The following is an 18,307-nucleotide window of genomic DNA, read 5'->3' as shown; positions in this document are numbered from 1 at the left end:
CCCCCCCCCCCCCGTCCTCTTTTCGGCTAACGTAGTCTCAGTATAAACCAGAAATGCTTCTGCTTTAGGGCACTTAGCACTGTCAAACATTTATAAGACTTTTTCCTTATGAATCATTAACCCTTTCAGTTCTAGGCATAATTGTCAGTTCATTGAAATTTCAATAGTGACTCCCGCCCACCCCCGTCCAACAAAAGTAACTATTCCGCGTTGGCTTAATTTTAAATTTTGGTTTTATTTTAACACTTATGTGGCATCGTGACTGTACGTGTCGCAACTACGTAGACTTAAGCACGTTTGTTTCAGTCGTGACTGAGGGAAGGACAATTTCGCATCTGATTTTTAAAAAAGGGGGGGTCATTATATTTAGAGAAGAAACAGAAGAATGGAAAAGCCACCCTGAAGGACTTGGACAGTGTTGTGTTTACATTCTAACGAGGACACGTTCTTACATGGAAATAATACCCTACTCCTTTTTAATACGTTCCTACTTTTTCCCCCAACACGTCTGTATGGGAAAACACTGCAGACGTTGTTTACCTTTTTACCCCCTCTCTCTCTTTGGAAAGCACTTTTCCTGCGTGTGGGGGGGGGGTTTTCGGGAATACCCTTATCAGTTTACAAGTGGAAGCAGAGCTTGTCTTCTGAGTCTTCTATATTTGTTATAACTTTAGTTACAGTAAACTGTAGCCCATCAGTGACTTCTGGGAATTCGTACACTTTCAGATTTAAATGGAAAGTGCTATTTGTAGCTGAGGGCTCCTAAAGGAATTCTCTTTAGGGAATTCTGTTGAACAGTTTTATGTTTTGTTTTTGCTTTTTCAATCTGGCGTAAGATACCCACAATCAAAAGAAACTGTGGGGAGTTTGCCCCCTGCCCCCCACCCCCATCTTTCCTCGTCTTTTCCTATGGTCCAGATGATTTCTGAAAAGCTGCAGCTCAGTGATGCTGGCAGGATGCAGTCCTTTTCAGTCTTCCATGTGAGAGGATGAAAGAGATCGCGCTGCAGAGGGGGTGTGGGGGGGGGGTAAGTTGTTTTGAAAGTTGTTTTGAGTTGGGAGCTGGTGGGAAAGTTCAGTCTTCCCCATTTGGAAAAGGCAGGCTGGGTTCCGCTCCTGCACCACACGCGCTTTCCATTTTTAGCTTCATTCAGAGGCAGACAGAGCTCCTTCCTCTTCCTCTCCTTGTTTGTGACACTTTTCTGAGGCAGCTTTTCCACAGCGTTGAGGGTCTGGCGGCCATGACCCCAGGCGTCCTGGGACAGAGGACTGGGCGCCCACAACATTTTTCTGCTGTGAGAGGTAAAGCCTGGGATTGTTCGGAGGTGGTTCTTTTCTTTTTAAAACTTTGTCTTCCAGTGAGGTTGCCACACTCTTTGTTGTTGTTATTGTTGTTAAAGGATAGCATTTAAAAACCTTGCTTCTCCAAGGCAATCTTTATACGGCTTTTTGGCTCTTACTCAACTGTACCGAGCACTCTGCATCTGCTTTTAAAGTCTTCAGACGACTGTATTAGTCATAGCCTCTCAGAGGAGCCACGGGACAATGGGGATTAAAGGCCTTTCCCTTCTCTTCCAGGCTGCCCCCAAGTGTAGCTCCAGTGCTGTGAAGGTTCCAGGGTTGGCAGAGGGGACTGAAGGGACCATGAAAATGGACATGGAGGACGCGGATATGACTCTGTGGACAGAGGCTGAGTTTGAGGAGAAGTGTACATACATTGTGAATGACCACCCCTGGGATTCTGGTGTGGAAGGAGGCACTTCGGTTCAGGCGGAGGCTTCCTTACCGAGGAATCTGCTTTTCAAATATGCCACAAACAGCAAAGAGGTAAGCCTCTGGTTTCTTGCTGAAGAAGATTGGCACCTGATGCCAAATCTCCCTACTTGCCCTTGAGGCCTTGTATATCTGTGAGAATCTGTAAGTATCAGTAAATAATTGATCACTTAATTCACTTCTTTCATTGCTTTCTCTTGCCCTAAGTCTGTCCCTGCTTATTTTCTCCAGCTCTTGACTATTCCATATTAATCAGTAAACAGTTAAATTTTTTGGCAAGTTGACATGTCTTAGAAAAGCCGAATTGCAGCATGGGGTGGGTGAAATTGTCAGCAGCTTCGAGAAAGTTTCCTGACCGCTCTGGACTCACTGGCCCTCATCACCCAGTACAACTGCTTTGGAGGGAGAAAACTTTTTCTTTGAGAAAAATGTTTTTCATGTTTCTTTTGTCTCCTTTTGGTCATGAGATGGCTTTAGTCTTTTTTTAACGAGCCAGCTTTATTAGCTGGGTTTCTAAAATTATTCTCAAAACCTTGACGTGTTTATGAACAGAAGTGATGGTGTAAATTGAGAAGAGGTTCATATAAAAGTGTCCTCTGTCCGGGTGACTTCAGAGCTAACCACTGTTTATCTGCAGCAGCTCCTTTGCTTTGGCAGGGCTGGCAGGCTGATTCCTTCTTAGCCTCTGAAGTGGGTACACTCTTTGTTGTTTCAAAGGGGTTGAAAACCCAGACTTGGAATGAGCAAAGGATTTGTGTTTACCCTTTTATATAATGATTATAGCAAGGCGTGATGTTTAGCTGTGAAAAAACTTGCAGAACCACCTCTTGTTTTGAGAATTCAGCTACTGCAGTTGCTCTCGTGGGTCGACTGCAGGGCTGAGTTGAAGGAATCGAACCCACCACAGACTTAGCACCACCATTCCCGTCACTCACTGTCAATCCTATCACTGCCTTCAGAAAGTCGTGAAGGGGGCGGGGGGGGTCTTTTGCTGTAGGAGTCCAGAATTCCATCCCGAGACTATTCATTAACAACCATGTCAAATCACTTTCCTCCTTCCCTAAGGAACAGTATTTGAAGGCGTTGAGAGCTGATTTGGGAAATACTTTGTCTCTTTCCTGTTGGTGTGTCTGAGTTTAGTGTTGTTAGTGAGGGGGTGACACAGCTGTCTAAAATTAAATAGAGCAACTCTGCTTTGGGTTTCATTAAAACTCAACTCCCCCCCACCCCCGCTCCCCGTTTTTCCTACTGGGAGAGAGGAGGCTGATTTCATAAAAAGCAAAATTTAAATTGTGTTTGTATGTGAACATTACCAAAAACTTGACCCCAGAAGTCAGGCTTAATTACACCTTTTTTGTGAAAGTAACACCCTTTTCTATAGAAAGTCTCTTAGTTTGTGGCCCATGGAATCAGTGTAGGATTTGTTTGGGTCTGTAAGGTTTGTCTGTGGCTTTAAAAACTGTAGCATTTTTTTCCCAGATCAAATTTGACCAAATACTGGTCTGTTCCCAGATTTTAATTGTGTTGTGTTGCCCTGTCCAGCCGCTTGGGATTAAAATCAAGACCTCTACTCTGGTTCATCCTTGCCTTTTAGTTCTGTAGTATTGTCCTCATTTCAGCTCTTAGCCTGTCTTTCAATTTTCATCATTCTATTTAAAATAATAGCTAAATAGAAAAAACAATGCCCTTAGATCATTAGTCCAAAGTTCAAAAAACTAGGCACGGACTTAAGGTGTATACTTGGAGGCAGAGCCAGACTTGGAGCAAAGTTCTTCAGACTTTCCAACTAATGCTTCTACATTGTGCTACACTGGCCCCTCTTGGTGTCACTGTGGTTTTATTTATCGTCTTAACATACTTCAGACCAATCCTTTCTTAAGCTTGTTTGGCGTTTTTTCACTGCATGTGTAACTCCTTATTTCGTATGTTCAGCACTGAAAACGCATACGGTACCTGTATTCCTAAGGAGGGTCCTTCAGAACAAACCTAGTAAGAGGCCAGGGTTCTTTTATTCTATTTTCTCCTATTTGATTTTACCGAAATGCTTGAAGAGAACAGTATGTCTTTAGTCCTTCATCATAAAAGTCAGCAGGAAACCAGCTTAAATGTAATAATACTGGCTTAAGCTCCCTCTGTAATGCGTGCCTGCTTTTCAGTTTCTCCTTCCTTTTTGCCTTTTGGAAAAGGACAGCTCCCTCAAGATGGTGAAAGAGAACTGTGAAATTGAGCCATTGAGAGTATGATAGCTGCAAACCAGTTCTAGGACAGGAACCTTCAGAATGGATGAAATGTTTACATTATCATTATTCAGTTCTTTCAGTCCCACAAGGCGTGGAAAGAGGAAAAAAGCCTTTGTACGTGTAGTTTTTATCTGACCGATGTATCTTGCCCTTCTTTAAATGTTTTCATTTAAGTAGCAGAAGATGTTACATTATGTACTGATGTGCTGACATCCTGGGGATTTTTTTTTTAACAAGACCATTTTTCATTATGAATTTGTGCTATGTGTCAGCACCTTTTTTTTTTTTTTTTTGGTTTAAAAACAAAACATACAAACCGTATTTCTGATCTTGACCCTCATTTTTAGATTTAGTTTAGAATCATTTTGCACCTTTAATGAGGCTGTTCTTACTTCCTATTTCCAGAACCCAAACCAAATATAGATGTTCTATTCAAAAAAACTTTTAAAACTTTTTAAACTGCTGGGTTATTCTTTTAGGGGGATTTTCCCCTTGATCTCCTGAAATAATCTACTGTGAATACTTGAACACAGAAAGATTGATTTAAACACTTCTGTTCTAGAAGCCGTAGCCTGAACTGAGGTTGCTTGCGTTGAATTCAGAGGCTCTGTGGCTCTGAGCCTGAACTCCAGCATCATGTGGCAATTAAACATCAGGCCGATGATGGGGACTCAGTGTCCATTTTGATTGAAGTCCATTATTAAGTCATCTGTAAAAAGTATCTCGCCATAATATGCAATTCCCTCTTCACACTGCCTTTTATTGGGAGACCATGTAACCAGGCATTTCCTTTAATATAAAGATAATTAAGGAAACTTTCCAAAAACATCTCTTTCCACTCCACCCCCTTTTAAAAACAATGGAGTAAAGTGCAGGCTGAAGTCTTGGTTCACTGCAGAGCACTAACCATCTCAATGCAAATATCCTTGTATTCAAAATAGAATTTTAATCTAATGAGTCATTTCTTTTGAGGGGGAGGGGAAGAGGTAGCTAGTAATTAAAATGATTTTAATATAATTTGGGGTGAGGATACTTATCCCATCGTTAGACCTGAATGATATTTCTGCTTGAAACTCAGTGAGATTCATGTGTATTCATATATTCCTGAAGAGGGAATTCGCTTTAAAAAAAAATTATTCTCCTTTCTATCAAACTTTGATTCAGCACTCCTAGTCCACCCGTACTAAGTTGTGACATCTTCATTTTGTGAAATGGAAAACAAGCCCTATTTTTTGTCTGCAGGTCTTGGACTTCAGGGTATGTTGTGTAACTGAGGCTGTTGATAGATCTGTAGGGGTCAGCCCAGCACAGAGCACACAGCTGGGAAGAGCGGGCAGGCGGGGAAGTGTGAAGGCCAGCATCCTCTCGCTGGTAGATTTATGGGAGGCACATAGGAGTCTGGGCCCAGCAATGATGCTTTAGGACCCTGGTCAGTTCCAGTGAAGTTTCCTTCCTGAGCTTAGGTGAACACATTCTTAATTAGTCCTTCTAGTTCTGGGAAATTCAAGGCACACACCAGGTTTCCCTACATTATGTGCTGGCTCCAAGGATAGAATGTTGTTGGTTGTTGGTTAAGATTCACATCCAAATCTTTCCAGGGCCAGAGGGAGAAGTATGACTTAGTCTCTTCCCATTAAAAACTACCCTGGTTCTGATCCCCGCTCTAGTTACCTGACTGAGCTCAGGAGTCTTAGAGCTGGAATCTTAGTTATAGCTCTTATGTCCTCTTTGAATAATTTCTCAGATAAGGATCTGAGATGAAGGTGCTGATTGTGAGATAGGGTGCTGAACTGGGAATGGATAGAGATAGTATATGAGCTAAACGGTTCCTTCCAGCCTCAAAATTCTGATTTGGTGTCTCTATTTATTCATGTGTGAGTATATAAGTACCCAAAGCTCTATGGATCACAGAACTTAAAATATTAGTGTTCTGTCTCACTTGTAAAGATAATCTGGTATTGAGGCTCTTTTATTTGTTTGGGACTTGAGGATTTCCGCAGACCTCCTTTTCCAGACAATTGTTCTCCTGTCTTGTCTGGTGAGTTGCATTTGTATGGTTATTGATGGCAGGAGCTCTTTAATGCCCTCTCATATCTTCGCCAGTGACTTGCCTATGGCTGCGCTCAAAGATGTTTGGTGGCGTATGTCTTCTGCAAATTCTTTTGTAGGAACAAGTTGCTAGTTGACTTCTTTCGGACCATAAGAAAGTGTTGTGTATTTTCTTAGTGTAAGATTGATAGCTGAATACGAAGCCCATTGGTTAAAGAATGGCAATTCAAGAGAAAAACCCTGACCTCGTTGTCATACTACTTGTTGGTAATCAAGCTCTGACTCCCAAGACATTGTCTGCAAGAGACTATAATTTAAAACAAAGTTGATAAACCAGTTGAGTACCTTTTTTAAAATTACTGCTTTAAAGTGGATATGTTGAAAATATCAACTGCTTATTATTGGCTCACCAGTGAATGCCATTATTTGTTTTTCCTGTTTGTCATTTTAATATTATGGAATAATCACTCAGATATGAATGCCAAATGATTTCTGTCATAAAAGCCGATTCCATGAATTTTTCAAATTCATTTCAATAATACATAATAAACAGTAACCTCTGAATAAGTCTACTTAAGCTTTAGGATGCGTTTTAACTCAAGGCTGTTATAAGGTACTCCGCAGAGCTATACTGCCAACATATACCAATAACGATGAACTGTTATTGAAAGGGCAGATAGATGTAAATGAGGCAGAGGAGGAGAATGAAATGAACATCTGCTTTTTTCAGCTCTTGCCAGAAATTCATAACGGACCAAAAATAACACTCTAGCTTACCAACCTTGTTTCAACTTGTGTTGGGTATAGGAAATTTTCTTTTTTTCTGTCTTTCCAGTCTCGGTATGCTCCATTGGCTTGTATATTGAATATTAAATTTTTAAAATTAATTTTTAAGTCATGTATATGAGAAAGACTGGTCTGTCACAAGCGTGTAGGTGTGTTCTATATCTTTTTAAACAAAGATTTCGGTTGTTGATGAGATTTAATGAAGTATCAGTGTATATCAAAACCAAAATCTTAGATTCCACTGCAAACATTTATTGATTCATATATAAAGGCCTACCATTTCAGGTGCACAATTAGAAAGGAGCCACCAGGGATAATAAAAACTGGAGATAAATATGTTTTTACCTCTCCTCTTGGTCCATATCAATAAGGCATTCAGTAAGTGATTTGTAGGCTGTTTTGGGTGAAAAGAAAATCAAAATGGGAAAGTGAGTGAATAAAAAACAAAATGTACTGCACAGTGTTGTAAAGGACTGTTACAGAGTTCTTTTGAATAATGACGAATTGCTTCCTGATTCATGGTTGGTGACTTTTTTTTTTAAACCCCACCCCCGACCCCAAGAAATTTACCATCAGGGAGGAACTGGTATAGTTAACATGTTTCTTTTTAGCAAGGCCCTCCAAAGTCAAATGTGTGATCCATCCAGTCTAACAAAGCCATTTCCTCAATCTTAGAACCCACAGCTCTCCTAGGTATAAATTCCATTTCAGAGGAAGACTTTTGACCACCGTTGAGCAGAAGATGCTAGAGAAGAGCAAAGTTACTTGAAAGAATTTCCTTCTACTAAAGAGAACTTACAAATTATAAAGAAAGAAAAAAAAAAAAAAAAAACCTCATCTGGAATGAAAAAAATATATTATGTTTTGTTTCTGGTTCCTTAGGCCTTTGTGGAACAACCAAAGAACATTACTTTGGTTTCTGAGGTTAAAACTATTTTATTCCCCTTAAGCACACTGTGTTTATGGTTTGAGGGAGAAGAAGAAATAGGAAACTAGGAGCGGGTTAAAATGGTCTAACCTTGACTAATTCTGCAGTATTTGAAACTCATCCTAAAATGGAATAGTTTTACCCACTCTGTTCTTCTAGCATAAAAAGTATTAATAAAAAATATTGGACCCTCAGTCACCAGAGAACTAGACTATTATACTTGGCTGAATATTTATTTGCTTATCATCTGTGAGTTTAACAGATAGTCTTCCCCAAAAGTCAGGCTCGTTGTTAATTATGTAGGCACGATTAATGTCTGCTCTCCATAGCACAATTTTGTTATCATTGGTGGTATTACCATTTGACAATTCAACTCATTGAAATGAAAAGATCGATTCATATTTTACTGTTGAACTCACTGTTCAATATGTTTTACCCCCTTTAGATTACTGGAGTGGTGAGTAAAGAATACATACCAAAGGGAACACGTTTTGGACCTCTAATAGGTGAAATCTACACCAGTGATGCAGTTCCCAAGAACGCCAACAGGAAATATTTTTGGCGGGTAAGTAGGGAAATTTTTCCCAACTCATTAAGTATCAGGGGGAAAAAATGAAACTAAAATTGCTGGGTCACTTCCTTCTTCAACTGTCCTGGAGCTCCCCACAATATTCAGGGTCCCCACGGACACAGGGAATTCTAAGCAATTGTGACGAAACGGGTTAAAAATTCAGCCTGGGAAACACAGCTTGAAGGTAGTTGGGGTGAAGAGGTGGTCTGTGTGAATCTTAACTTTTTGCGATTCATTGGAGTTTTGTGATGAAAGGAAACAGTTTGCTGCTTGCTTCAAGGGTAAGTTCATTTGCATTTCTGTGCAAGGAAGTAGTAATGAGTCACCAAGTCTTAGATTTCACCCCTTCTTGATTTCTTGCTGACTTAACTTTAATTGAGTGGACGAGTAATCACAAATGAATTACCTTGAAAATAAATGCCATTTAGGAAGGATGGTACTGGAGGAATGGAGATGGACTACAAGACTCATCCTGTTTAAATGCATCTGTACCATGAAACTGCTGGATTTGACAGCACATAAGTTATTCCATAGTGTAAGGAAGATGCTTACAACATTCAAGAGGATAAACTTCCCTTTAACATCCCATCTAATCAATCCAGTTTCCTTTGGAATATCACAGTTAGAAAAAAATCTCACAGGTGAACTAATTAGATAGAATCTTTAGGTAAAAGACCCTGGATGAGAATGAATAGAAAAAAGCAGACTGTTTTCCATTTGCCCATCCATCTCTCTGGATACTCCGTTTCCTCAATTAGAAAATAAATTTAAAAGCAATTATATGTATGTATGTATATAGACTTGCATAAAATGTACATGATTACTGGGAAACCTTTATTGAAATTCTTTCAAGAAACAGTTGCATGGTAGCAACAAAAACTGTATTGTACTTACTTGTTTAGTCGCTCAGTTGTGTCCTATTCTTTTGTGATCCCATGGACTATAGCCCACCAGGCTCCTCTGCCCATGGGATTTCCCAGGGAAGAATACTGGAGTGGGTTGCCATTCCCTTCTCCAGGGGATCTTCCCAACCCAGGGATTGAACCTGTATCTCCTGCATTGGTAGGTGGATTCTTGACCACTGAGCCACCAGGGAAGCCCATATTATACTTATTCTGGTCGGATTTACCTAGAATGCTTATATTTTTTGGACAAGTATTTTTATAAAAGACCTATATTTTGTGATCACCCAGAAGCTGTTCCTAAGAAACAAGCTTTTAAAAAAAAAAAAAAAAAAACAGGAAGTTTTGTATTTTAAGAAATCTACTTTACTATTTTCTGAACAAAAGAGATCACTGAGAAGTTTCCACTATGAATTGCATGCTCAAAATTTAATAATTACTCATACTTAAAATACGTTTAATACCTGACTAATAATGGGTTAAAATGTGAGTGCACTTTTGCCTTTATTGCCAATAAGGTCTTCTGAGAAGTGAGCCATAGATGTTTGTAATTCTTGAGTCTAAGGTCTGAATTAAAACAATCCAGCATAAGTGTGGTTAATGCAGGGTCCTTTCCAAAAAAATGACAAATATTTAAGAACCTCCTATCTCTGTCTCAGTTCCCTAGTTTATTGAAGATTCACTCTAAGTAGCTGAAATGCTTTCCCTGAGAGGATTTATTTGAATTTGGTCCTTCACATGCAAAGGATACTGTAGGAGATAACTCCCCACATGTTGTTAAAAGCATCCCGATTTTGTTGGCAGGAGTATGAACATCTGTTGTGAGGAAAGAAAAAGTTTCATGCAAATTACACAAAGAAGAGAAGGGATGTTCAAGTTGAGAAACCAGTGACATTTCTTGTAACTGTGCTATGAGTCAGCACGTTTTTAATCTTCTTGATAATATATGGAAATAAAGTGAGGGTGATAGGCAGCAGTGTTCATCTGATGTATCATTATTTTATTTTCTTGTGGGGGTGTGTGTGTGTGTGTGTGTGTGTGTGTGTGTGACTTCATGGCATCGACATTTCTGTTTTTAAATGAGGATACAGTAAATTGTAGTCTGTGGAAGACTGACTGGAATCAACATACCCGTAGCTTTAGAAAGCAGTTTCCGCCCAGCGAAGAGTGCAAGAGCGATGGAACCCCGTGTTCCTGGAAGTTTGCACATCAGAGTAAACAAACTTGAAAACCCCTCTTGATAGCAGAATTCACCCAGCCTTGTTCCATTTTCTCTTAACAAAACACACCGCAAAAGCTCTCATAAGCTGCTTTGATGAAGCCACATGTATTTCCCCCTTCACAATTTACAGGAAGTTACTCTTAAAAGAAAGTGATTCTGGTGTTTACTGCCTGTGTTAAAGGGACAGAGTTCCTTTTTGTCTCTGATAACGTTTGAGCGAAATACAGAAACACTTTAGAGATTAACATAGTCAGTATGTGACTAAGAACAAAGCAATGACCTGCTGTCCGGTTAGAGCAAAACTTCTGCTGTGAATCATGCCCTATGACTTGGAGCCTCCAAGTTGCAGAAAACGAGGTACTGCTTGTATATGTGTAAGGATCTTTCTTAAGTCTTAAGATGAGATGGGTACATCTTAAAAAGAGGGAAAGAGAAACTTTCTGGGGAAGGTAAAGGGTCTGTTTATAAAGTCGTTTCAGTAAGACTTTACCTTTTTACTGAGTGGCCTGAGGATATCTGCTAACCAGAAGTAGTAGTAACTTTAGGACAAACTTTGAATTCCTCATTTTGTATTGCTTTTAAAGAACAACACCGTTTTTTCCTCTTCTTCCAAAAACAAACCCTATGGCTCTGTGAGTGGTGTCTTAGCCACCCCCCTCACAGATAAGAGGGTTCCCTCTCCCTTCCTCAGCCTTGAAAGAAAAGCACAAGGCCGAACACATTCATCAAGAGGAAAAGTGACTTCTCAGTAGACTGTCAGATGCTGGCTTCTGTCCCAGTGTTCACTTTGTTATGGCAGGTGAAGTTCACCTTGGCCCCACCCAGCGTTTCCACAAAAAGGCAAAGTTCCAAGTATTCATATGAACAAGTGTTACTGCTGGACTAGGAGGCTTGGGGGTGGAGGATGTTTGCAGAGTTTAAGCCTTGGGCGGGGGTGTAGGAAACGGGCAAGTACAGAGGCCATAGAAAAAGCTGAGAGACTCAGTTTGACGTACTCAGTCGGGTTGGTCTAATACCTAGTGACTCAAAGCATTAAAAGTCAGAATGATCGGAACTCAAGCCAGCCGTGCTGCCTGTGCGCCATTCACTCTGCTAGCAGATGGAGTACTAGGTGCGGCAGCTCCTTAAACGAAATCTTGGGTTTCATTCTTCTGTAGGTTTTCCCCAAACATGAAAAGACCCTAAAACTGAAATGGAAAAGGTAACTGATAAAGCGTGCCTCCCGTTTCCTCCCTTATTTCTGCTGATTCAAGACAACTCCGGCTAAACTGATTTCCTTTTCTAATGAGGCAGTCAGGGACCAGAAATCACACTTGCCATGTGCTGGCAAGCTTTCCATTGCATTGGGGGCTTTATTTTCCACGTCTCTCTTCTCTTTTGCGCAGATCTATTCCAGAGGGGAGCTTCACCACTTCATTGATGGCTTTAATGAGGAGAAGAGCAACTGGCTACGCTACGTGAACCCAGCGCACACTGCCCGGGAGCAGAACCTGGCCGCCTGTCAGAACGGCATGAACATCTACTTCTACACCATTAAGCCCATCCCTGCCAACCAGGAGCTTCTTGTGTGGTACTGCCGGGACTTTGCAGAAAGGCTTCACTACCCTTATTCCGGAGAGCTGACAATGATGAATCTCAGTAAGTGGATTACAGAAAAAAAAAAAAATTAAAAATGCCAGTAATGTCAGTTCTGCCCCTTTGCACTAATAACATGTTGTTTAATTACATGGCTTCATTTGATGGGCCAAGTAGGTGGCTTAAACTCAGCACTGGGAAGAGAAAAACAATTTTTTTCAGTCTCTACTCTATTCCCTATAATGAAACTTGATCATTTAAAAAATACTAAGAGCAATTCTGAATGTACAGGAAGAAATAAAGGTCCAATGTTAATCTGTCCAAAAGGGGGCAGGTAGGATTATATTGTAATAGAGATTAGTTCTGACATGCCAAGGATGAAAGGTATAGTTCCTTGTTTGTGGTAATTTCTCAGTGCTTAAAATAAGCTTTGAAATGTAGATGCACATTTGGTTATCAAGTTATGGTCTGATGTGAAACATAATTGTTTTAGAAAAACTTGGAGCTATAATTTTTCAAATCTTATTCGAAATGGATAACCCTGAAGATTTTATATCTTCGCTTCCTTCCTTATGGTAAAAACCTAATTATCTGATCTCCTGATCGGTATTACAGTAACCACCTATCACTTTTATCTTAACAAATTTTCAGTTCCTTAGGTTTATAAGCTTTTACTTTTCTATTGGTTAAAGTTGCTGTCGTGACCTCTCTGCAAAGGGCTACTTTGTTTTAGTCATTCTCAAGTGATCTCTAGGAATGATGTAAGATTTACCATAAAATTCCAACCTGTTGTAACTATAGTTGTATGTTCTCAGACTGCTTTTAAAGCAGGTTTTTAAAATCCGCTCCTTTTGGTTTCAGAGTTTGGCATCTAAAAGCTGAAATTTTTGTAACCTTTTGTTTTGATCTCATTTCCAACATAAGGAGAAGTTGGAAGAACAGTACAAAGAATTCCCAGAAACACTTTACCCAGATTCATCGATCATCCATATGCTGTCCCATTTGCTTTATCTGGAGTCTAAATTGTTTTAGTTCACATTTTGGCCTTTGAGACCTTTGGGATGAATGTTAATATTAACATAAATTAGAATTTGACTTAAATTTTTAGCCAATTAACAAACCAATTACTTATCCTAGTCAGGCATAATCCAACTCTATAGCTATTTGGTACTCATCCCAATGATCTCCCAATGATCTCAAGACTATATTTGTAGTTTTCTGAAAAGCTGAGGCTATAAAAGCTTAAAGACCTCTACCATAATATCTTTACATTTGTGTTTGTGGTCCTTATGTACACACATATAGTTACCCTTGAGGTTTGGGGAAAAAACCTTGAAATGTTTGGAAACAAATTGGCTTCCAGCTTGAGCATAGTAGGTATAATCAGGTCCTGGCCAATGGTGGTGGGTCTTTTCCCTCATCTCTCTAGCACTTGCAAGAGTCCCCATTATATCACTAGTACCCAGCATCCCAAGAGCCCTTCTGCTCTTCCACCCTCTGTAGGTGCCAGGCCCAGTGGCAAAAGGCAACTTACTCTCCAACAGGCCATCTCCCAGGAAAATGTGCTGCTGCTTCTTGAGGGTCTCCTCACATTCCTTGAGCTTCATCATTCATGGATTCAGAAAAAAGACTTTGATTTTTTGTTTTCTTTGAACTGTAACTCCATTTTAAATGACCCACCTTGGTGACTTTGCAGTAACCACAAAGCAGTTTTTTCACATACATCCCTCACCTTCTTCCACACAAAGAAAGGTCCTAAAGGCCTTGAATTTTTATTCCCCAACAAAAGGCTTCAGCACAGAATTTTCAGGTTCAAATGGTTATTTTTTAAGCTCTGAAGGAACAATCATGTTCTCTATGAAATGACACCTTTGTTCCCTCAAATATCTGTTGATGTTTATGCAGAGTTTTTTCTAAATGGTGGTTGAACATTTTCAGGTACCCACTCACTGTCCAGTATTTGTAGTACAGAATGAAAGTTCACAATAACCAGTCACAGTAAGCCAAGACTTTGCTGCCTGTTGTGAAACCAGTTGTCTTAGGTGTGGTAACTGATGATTGAGATGCTGATCAGGAAAATTTCCACTATTTCATCAGGTCTAAAAGGTAGATTGTGTCTTCAGATGAGTTGTGTTGGGTTCCATGTTTCATGCACAGTAGAGGCCTGTGTCAGAATCTCTGTGAGGGCTTTAAAATGGCAGTGATGGTTCAGTTGGTAGAGTTTTGAGGAGAACAGATTTGAAGAAAACTGAAGTCAAGAAAAATAAATAGCCAGAAATCACAAATAGTTATTAAAAAAAAAAAAAAAAAGGAGTAGGAATTATTAGGTTTAACTCTTACTCTCCCAAGGTTGTGTGTTTTTTTTTTTTGGTTTTTTTTTTTTTTCAGTCTATCTAACTAACCCATCTAGAAAACAGTTGACCAAATTATAGACTTCTAAATGTTAATCTGCTTTCTCAGTTTCAGTTGAAAACAGACTTTGTTTTGCCTACTGCAGAACTTCTAGGTTCTTTCTTATAGTCTTGGGGGTTCTTATTATAGATCGAAAATGTGAGTCGGCATAATTAAGCCATTCAGAGCCTTCAGAAGCAGTTCACTCTTGAAATGACTCCGTCCGCCTACAGCCATTAAAGAATTAAGAACAAAAACAGATCTTGATTTTCTTTTTCAAGTTAACTCAAGCTGCTGCTGAGTGGGAGAGTCAGAAATGACACCAGCTCCACTGATTACTCAGCTACTGAAGGATGGTTTTTTTTAATATACCTTCATATAGACTCCATGAGGGCTTCCCAGGTGGCACTAGTGGTAAAGAACCCATATGCCAATGCTGGTAGATATAAGAGACGCAGGTTTGATCCCTGGATCAGGAAGATGCCCTGGAGAAGGGCACAGCAATCCATTCTAGTATTCTTGCCAGGAGAATCCCATGGACAGAGGAGCCTGGCAGGCTGCAGTCCATAGGGTCGCACAAAGTCGAACACGACTGAAGTGACTTAGCACACACATGCATAGATTCCATGATTGACACATTAGAACACCTGAGGGGGCTGACATTGCTCTCCAGATACTGTTTTTTTTAATAGGAAATAAATGTGTTTTTATGAAGGTGTAAGATAGTGAGCATTTATCGTGGAGCTATGATACGCTAGGTACACTATGCTCAGTATTTTGCATAGAAAATAATAAATTCCAACTTTTCTTGTTGTTGGCTCGATTGTTAGCTTTGCAACAGTTCAATAATTGGATTATGGAGGTGCTCAGCAATAACACCTGACTATAAATAGGAGGGCAGTGCTATGGACAGATTAAAACTTCCTGCTTATAACTTTAATTTATTCAATATTAGAACCCAGAGAGTGTGGAAGCTACTAGAAAAAATTAGGAGACTCAGATGTAATTTGCCACATAACAATGGCAGAAAGTTGTGATGGTGAAGCTTCTGTGTTTTCTTTTTTTTTCGGGTTACGTCTTTTTTTTTTTTTTTACCCTGAGCCTATATGGTTGCCTCCAAATCATTCTTTTTTTGCCTCAAAATCCCCTCCTGTGGCTGAGATGCCTTGCCTATCAGTTTTCCAACTTAGTTGTCTCTCTTCTTCTACCATTTCAGCTTTAAAAAACAAAAGTGACAAGCTGAACTTCCTGCCTGCTGAGCCTCACTGAAAGACTGATATTGGCCTGATAAGGGGGTATTTATTTTGGTTTAGTGGCCTCAGAAATCCCTCTCCCTCAACAAGCTTTCCATCACTGCCCCCATCACATCTTCCCTGATAGTGTCTGGGCTGTGTTTATTCTGGGGCTTCGGGCTCACCCGGGAGTAACTGATAACAGCCAGCAGAGATAACATTCTGAGGGGGCTCTCAAACTGGAACCGAATCCCTCAAGCCTGTCAGCCTAGAGAATGGATTTGAAGAGTTCAGACTCTGGAGTCCACAGAGTTCATTTCTAGACCTATCGGGTATCAAGCCTAGAGTTCTTCCTCCATTAAATCAAGCAGGGACAACAAAATGATGCTTTTACGGAGGCTTAGCAAGGTCCCCCAAGCCTGTCCTCTTCTAAGGCTGAGGCCAAGAGCTCTCCTGATGGCATCTATACAAACCCACAGCTGATCATCTCTCCCTACACTGAGGGCAGGTGTGCAGGCTGGAGTGCTTACCAACCAACAACCAGAGCTCCAACCAAGCAGCTTGTATTTTACTTTTGGTTTCCAGGGAAGGCTGAGCAGGGAGTGGTCGGTTTTCCCAGCTCTGGGTGGTTGGTGTCTTCCTGAAAGCATCTTTCGTTCTGCGTGTTTGGAGGGAGCAGTGCTGGCCATGACCTGGAGAACCTGTCGTAAACAGGCTCTGTTTAAGAGCATTGCTGCTGTTCCTAAACAGTCTGTTTACCGAGTAATAATATGCCATCTTTTGGAATATGTGTGTTCATCTTCGCTGCCTGTTTTCTTTGGTGCTCTAAGTAATTGAACTGGCTCGCAAAGTGCCATTTGTGGTTTGGCAGCGATGACTATGTAACGCCTTGTGATTCCGGGGGACAGCATTACCGGGAGCCTGGTGAGACCCGGAGCCTCAGTGAAATTCTGGTGGTGTCAGCAAATCCAGAGGAAGGGTTTGCATCACCTTGCTAATCTGTTTGACAGAGGCAGTTTGAACAGGATTTTATCAAATTCGTATTAAACAAGAATGGAGGTGAAAATTGATGACTGCTTATTACTTGAAATGAGTCTTCATCTTTCACATCTAGTTCACAGGGTGTGCTGATTTCCTTTAGGTAAACTGTGACTTTTATTAACCTGTGACACCCCGCACCCAGTATTTCGTGGAGGCACGCTCCTACTCTAGGTTGAACAGGACTGTTCTATCATGAGGATTTTACCAGTGGAAACAGTCATCCAAACGATGTTATTCATTTGACTGATGCCACCGGTGACCCGGTTTTGCTGAGGAGGAACTGGAGTGGCATGAGCCTTCCAGAATGAGTGGGTGTTGAGAAGCCAGGTGGCCCTCTTGGGGCAGCTGGGGCTCAGGTTTGCTCAAGGAGAGAGCAGCCTGGGCAATGTCGCTTCAATTTTCTGTCTCCCTCTGAGTAATCATCTCCCTTTCTTTATTTCAGCACAAACCCAGAGCCGTCCAAAGCAGCAGAGCACTGAGAAACATGAACTGTGCCCAAAGAGTGTCCCGAAGAGAGAGTATAGCGTCAAAGAGATCCTAAAATTGGACTCCCACCCTTCCAAAGGGAAGGACTTGTACCGCTCCAACATTTCACCCCTCACTTCAGAGAAGGACGCGGAAGACTTCAGGAAAAACGGGAGCCCGGAGATGCCCTTCTACCCGCGCGTGGTGTACCCGATTCGCGCCCCGCTCCCGGAAGACTTTCTGAAAGCACCCCTGGGATGCTACGGGATGGAGCGGCCGCCCTACATCACTCACTCCCCCATATCGTCCTCCACGACGCCCAGCCCCTCGGCGCGCAGCAGCCCGGACCGGAGCCTGCAGAGCTGCAGCCCGCACAGCAGCCCCGGGAACACGGTGTCGCCGCGGGCCCCCGGCCCCCAGGAGGCCCGCGACTCCTACGCCTACTTGAACGCCCCCTACGGGGCCGCCGCCGAGGGGCTGGGCTCCCTAGCCGGCTACGGGCCGCCCACCCACCTGCCGCCCGCCTTCATCCCCTCCTACAACGCGCACTACCCGAAGTTCCTGCTGCCCCCTTACGGCATGAACTGCAACGGCCTGGGCGCCGCCGTGAGCAACATCAACGGCCTTAACAGCTTCGGCCTCTTCCCGAGGCTGTACCCGGTGTACAGCAGCCTCTTGGGCGGGGGCGGCCTGCCTCCCCCGGTGCTGGCGTCCGCCTCGCTCCCCAGCTCGCTGCCCTCGGAGGGGGCGCGCCGCCTGCTGCAGCCCGAGCACCCCCGGGAGGTGCTGGTGCCCGCGCCGCACAGTGCCTTCTCCCTCCCCGGGGCGGCCGCCAGCCTGAAGGACAAGGCCTGCACCCCCACCAGCGGCTCCCCGACAGCCGGGACCGCCGCCACGGCCGAGCACGTGGTGCAGCCCAAAGCTACCTCAGCGGCCGCTGCGGCCCCCGGAGGCGAGGAGGCGGTGAATCTCATCAAGAACAAAAGGAACATGACTGGCTACAAGACACTCCCCTACCCGCTGAAGAAGCAGAACGGCAAGATCAAGTATGAGTGCAACGTCTGCGCCAAGACTTTCGGGCAGCTCTCAAACCTGAAGGTAGGCCTGGCTGGCGTGGTCACCCCCTACCCCC

At 42.2% G+C, this 18,307-nt stretch overlaps 1 protein-coding gene across 3 annotated transcripts in view; it reads left to right on the top strand.

Moving 5' to 3' along the window:
* The first annotated feature begins 1,032 nt into the window (after window positions 1-1,032).
* Window positions 1,033-18,307, top strand: part of PRDM1 (PR domain containing 1, with ZNF domain) — a 21,149-nt gene continuing 3,874 nt past the window's right edge. Inside the window, exons 1-5 of one of the 3 annotated variants that reach the window (XM_010856674.1) lie at window positions 1,033-1,302; window positions 1,579-1,827; window positions 8,222-8,341; window positions 11,857-12,109; window positions 17,153-18,273. In XM_010856674.1, coding sequence (XP_010854976.1) covers window positions 1,645-1,827; window positions 8,222-8,341; window positions 11,857-12,109; window positions 17,153-18,273 — 1,677 coding nt within the window. In that variant the 5' untranslated portion in view covers window positions 1,033-1,302; window positions 1,579-1,644. The other 2 variants (XM_010856675.1, XM_010856676.1) reach the window with 2 other exon arrangements.

The sequence above is a fragment of the Bison bison genome, unplaced genomic scaffold, assembly GCF_000754665.1.
Source record: "Bison bison bison isolate TAMUID 2011002044 unplaced genomic scaffold, Bison_UMD1.0 scf7180017864373, whole genome shotgun sequence".
NCBI classification, from domain to species: Eukaryota; Metazoa; Chordata; class Mammalia; order Artiodactyla; family Bovidae; genus Bison; species Bison bison.
Note: the sequence above shows the minus strand (reverse complement) of the source record. Positions and strands in the feature narration are given on the sequence as shown.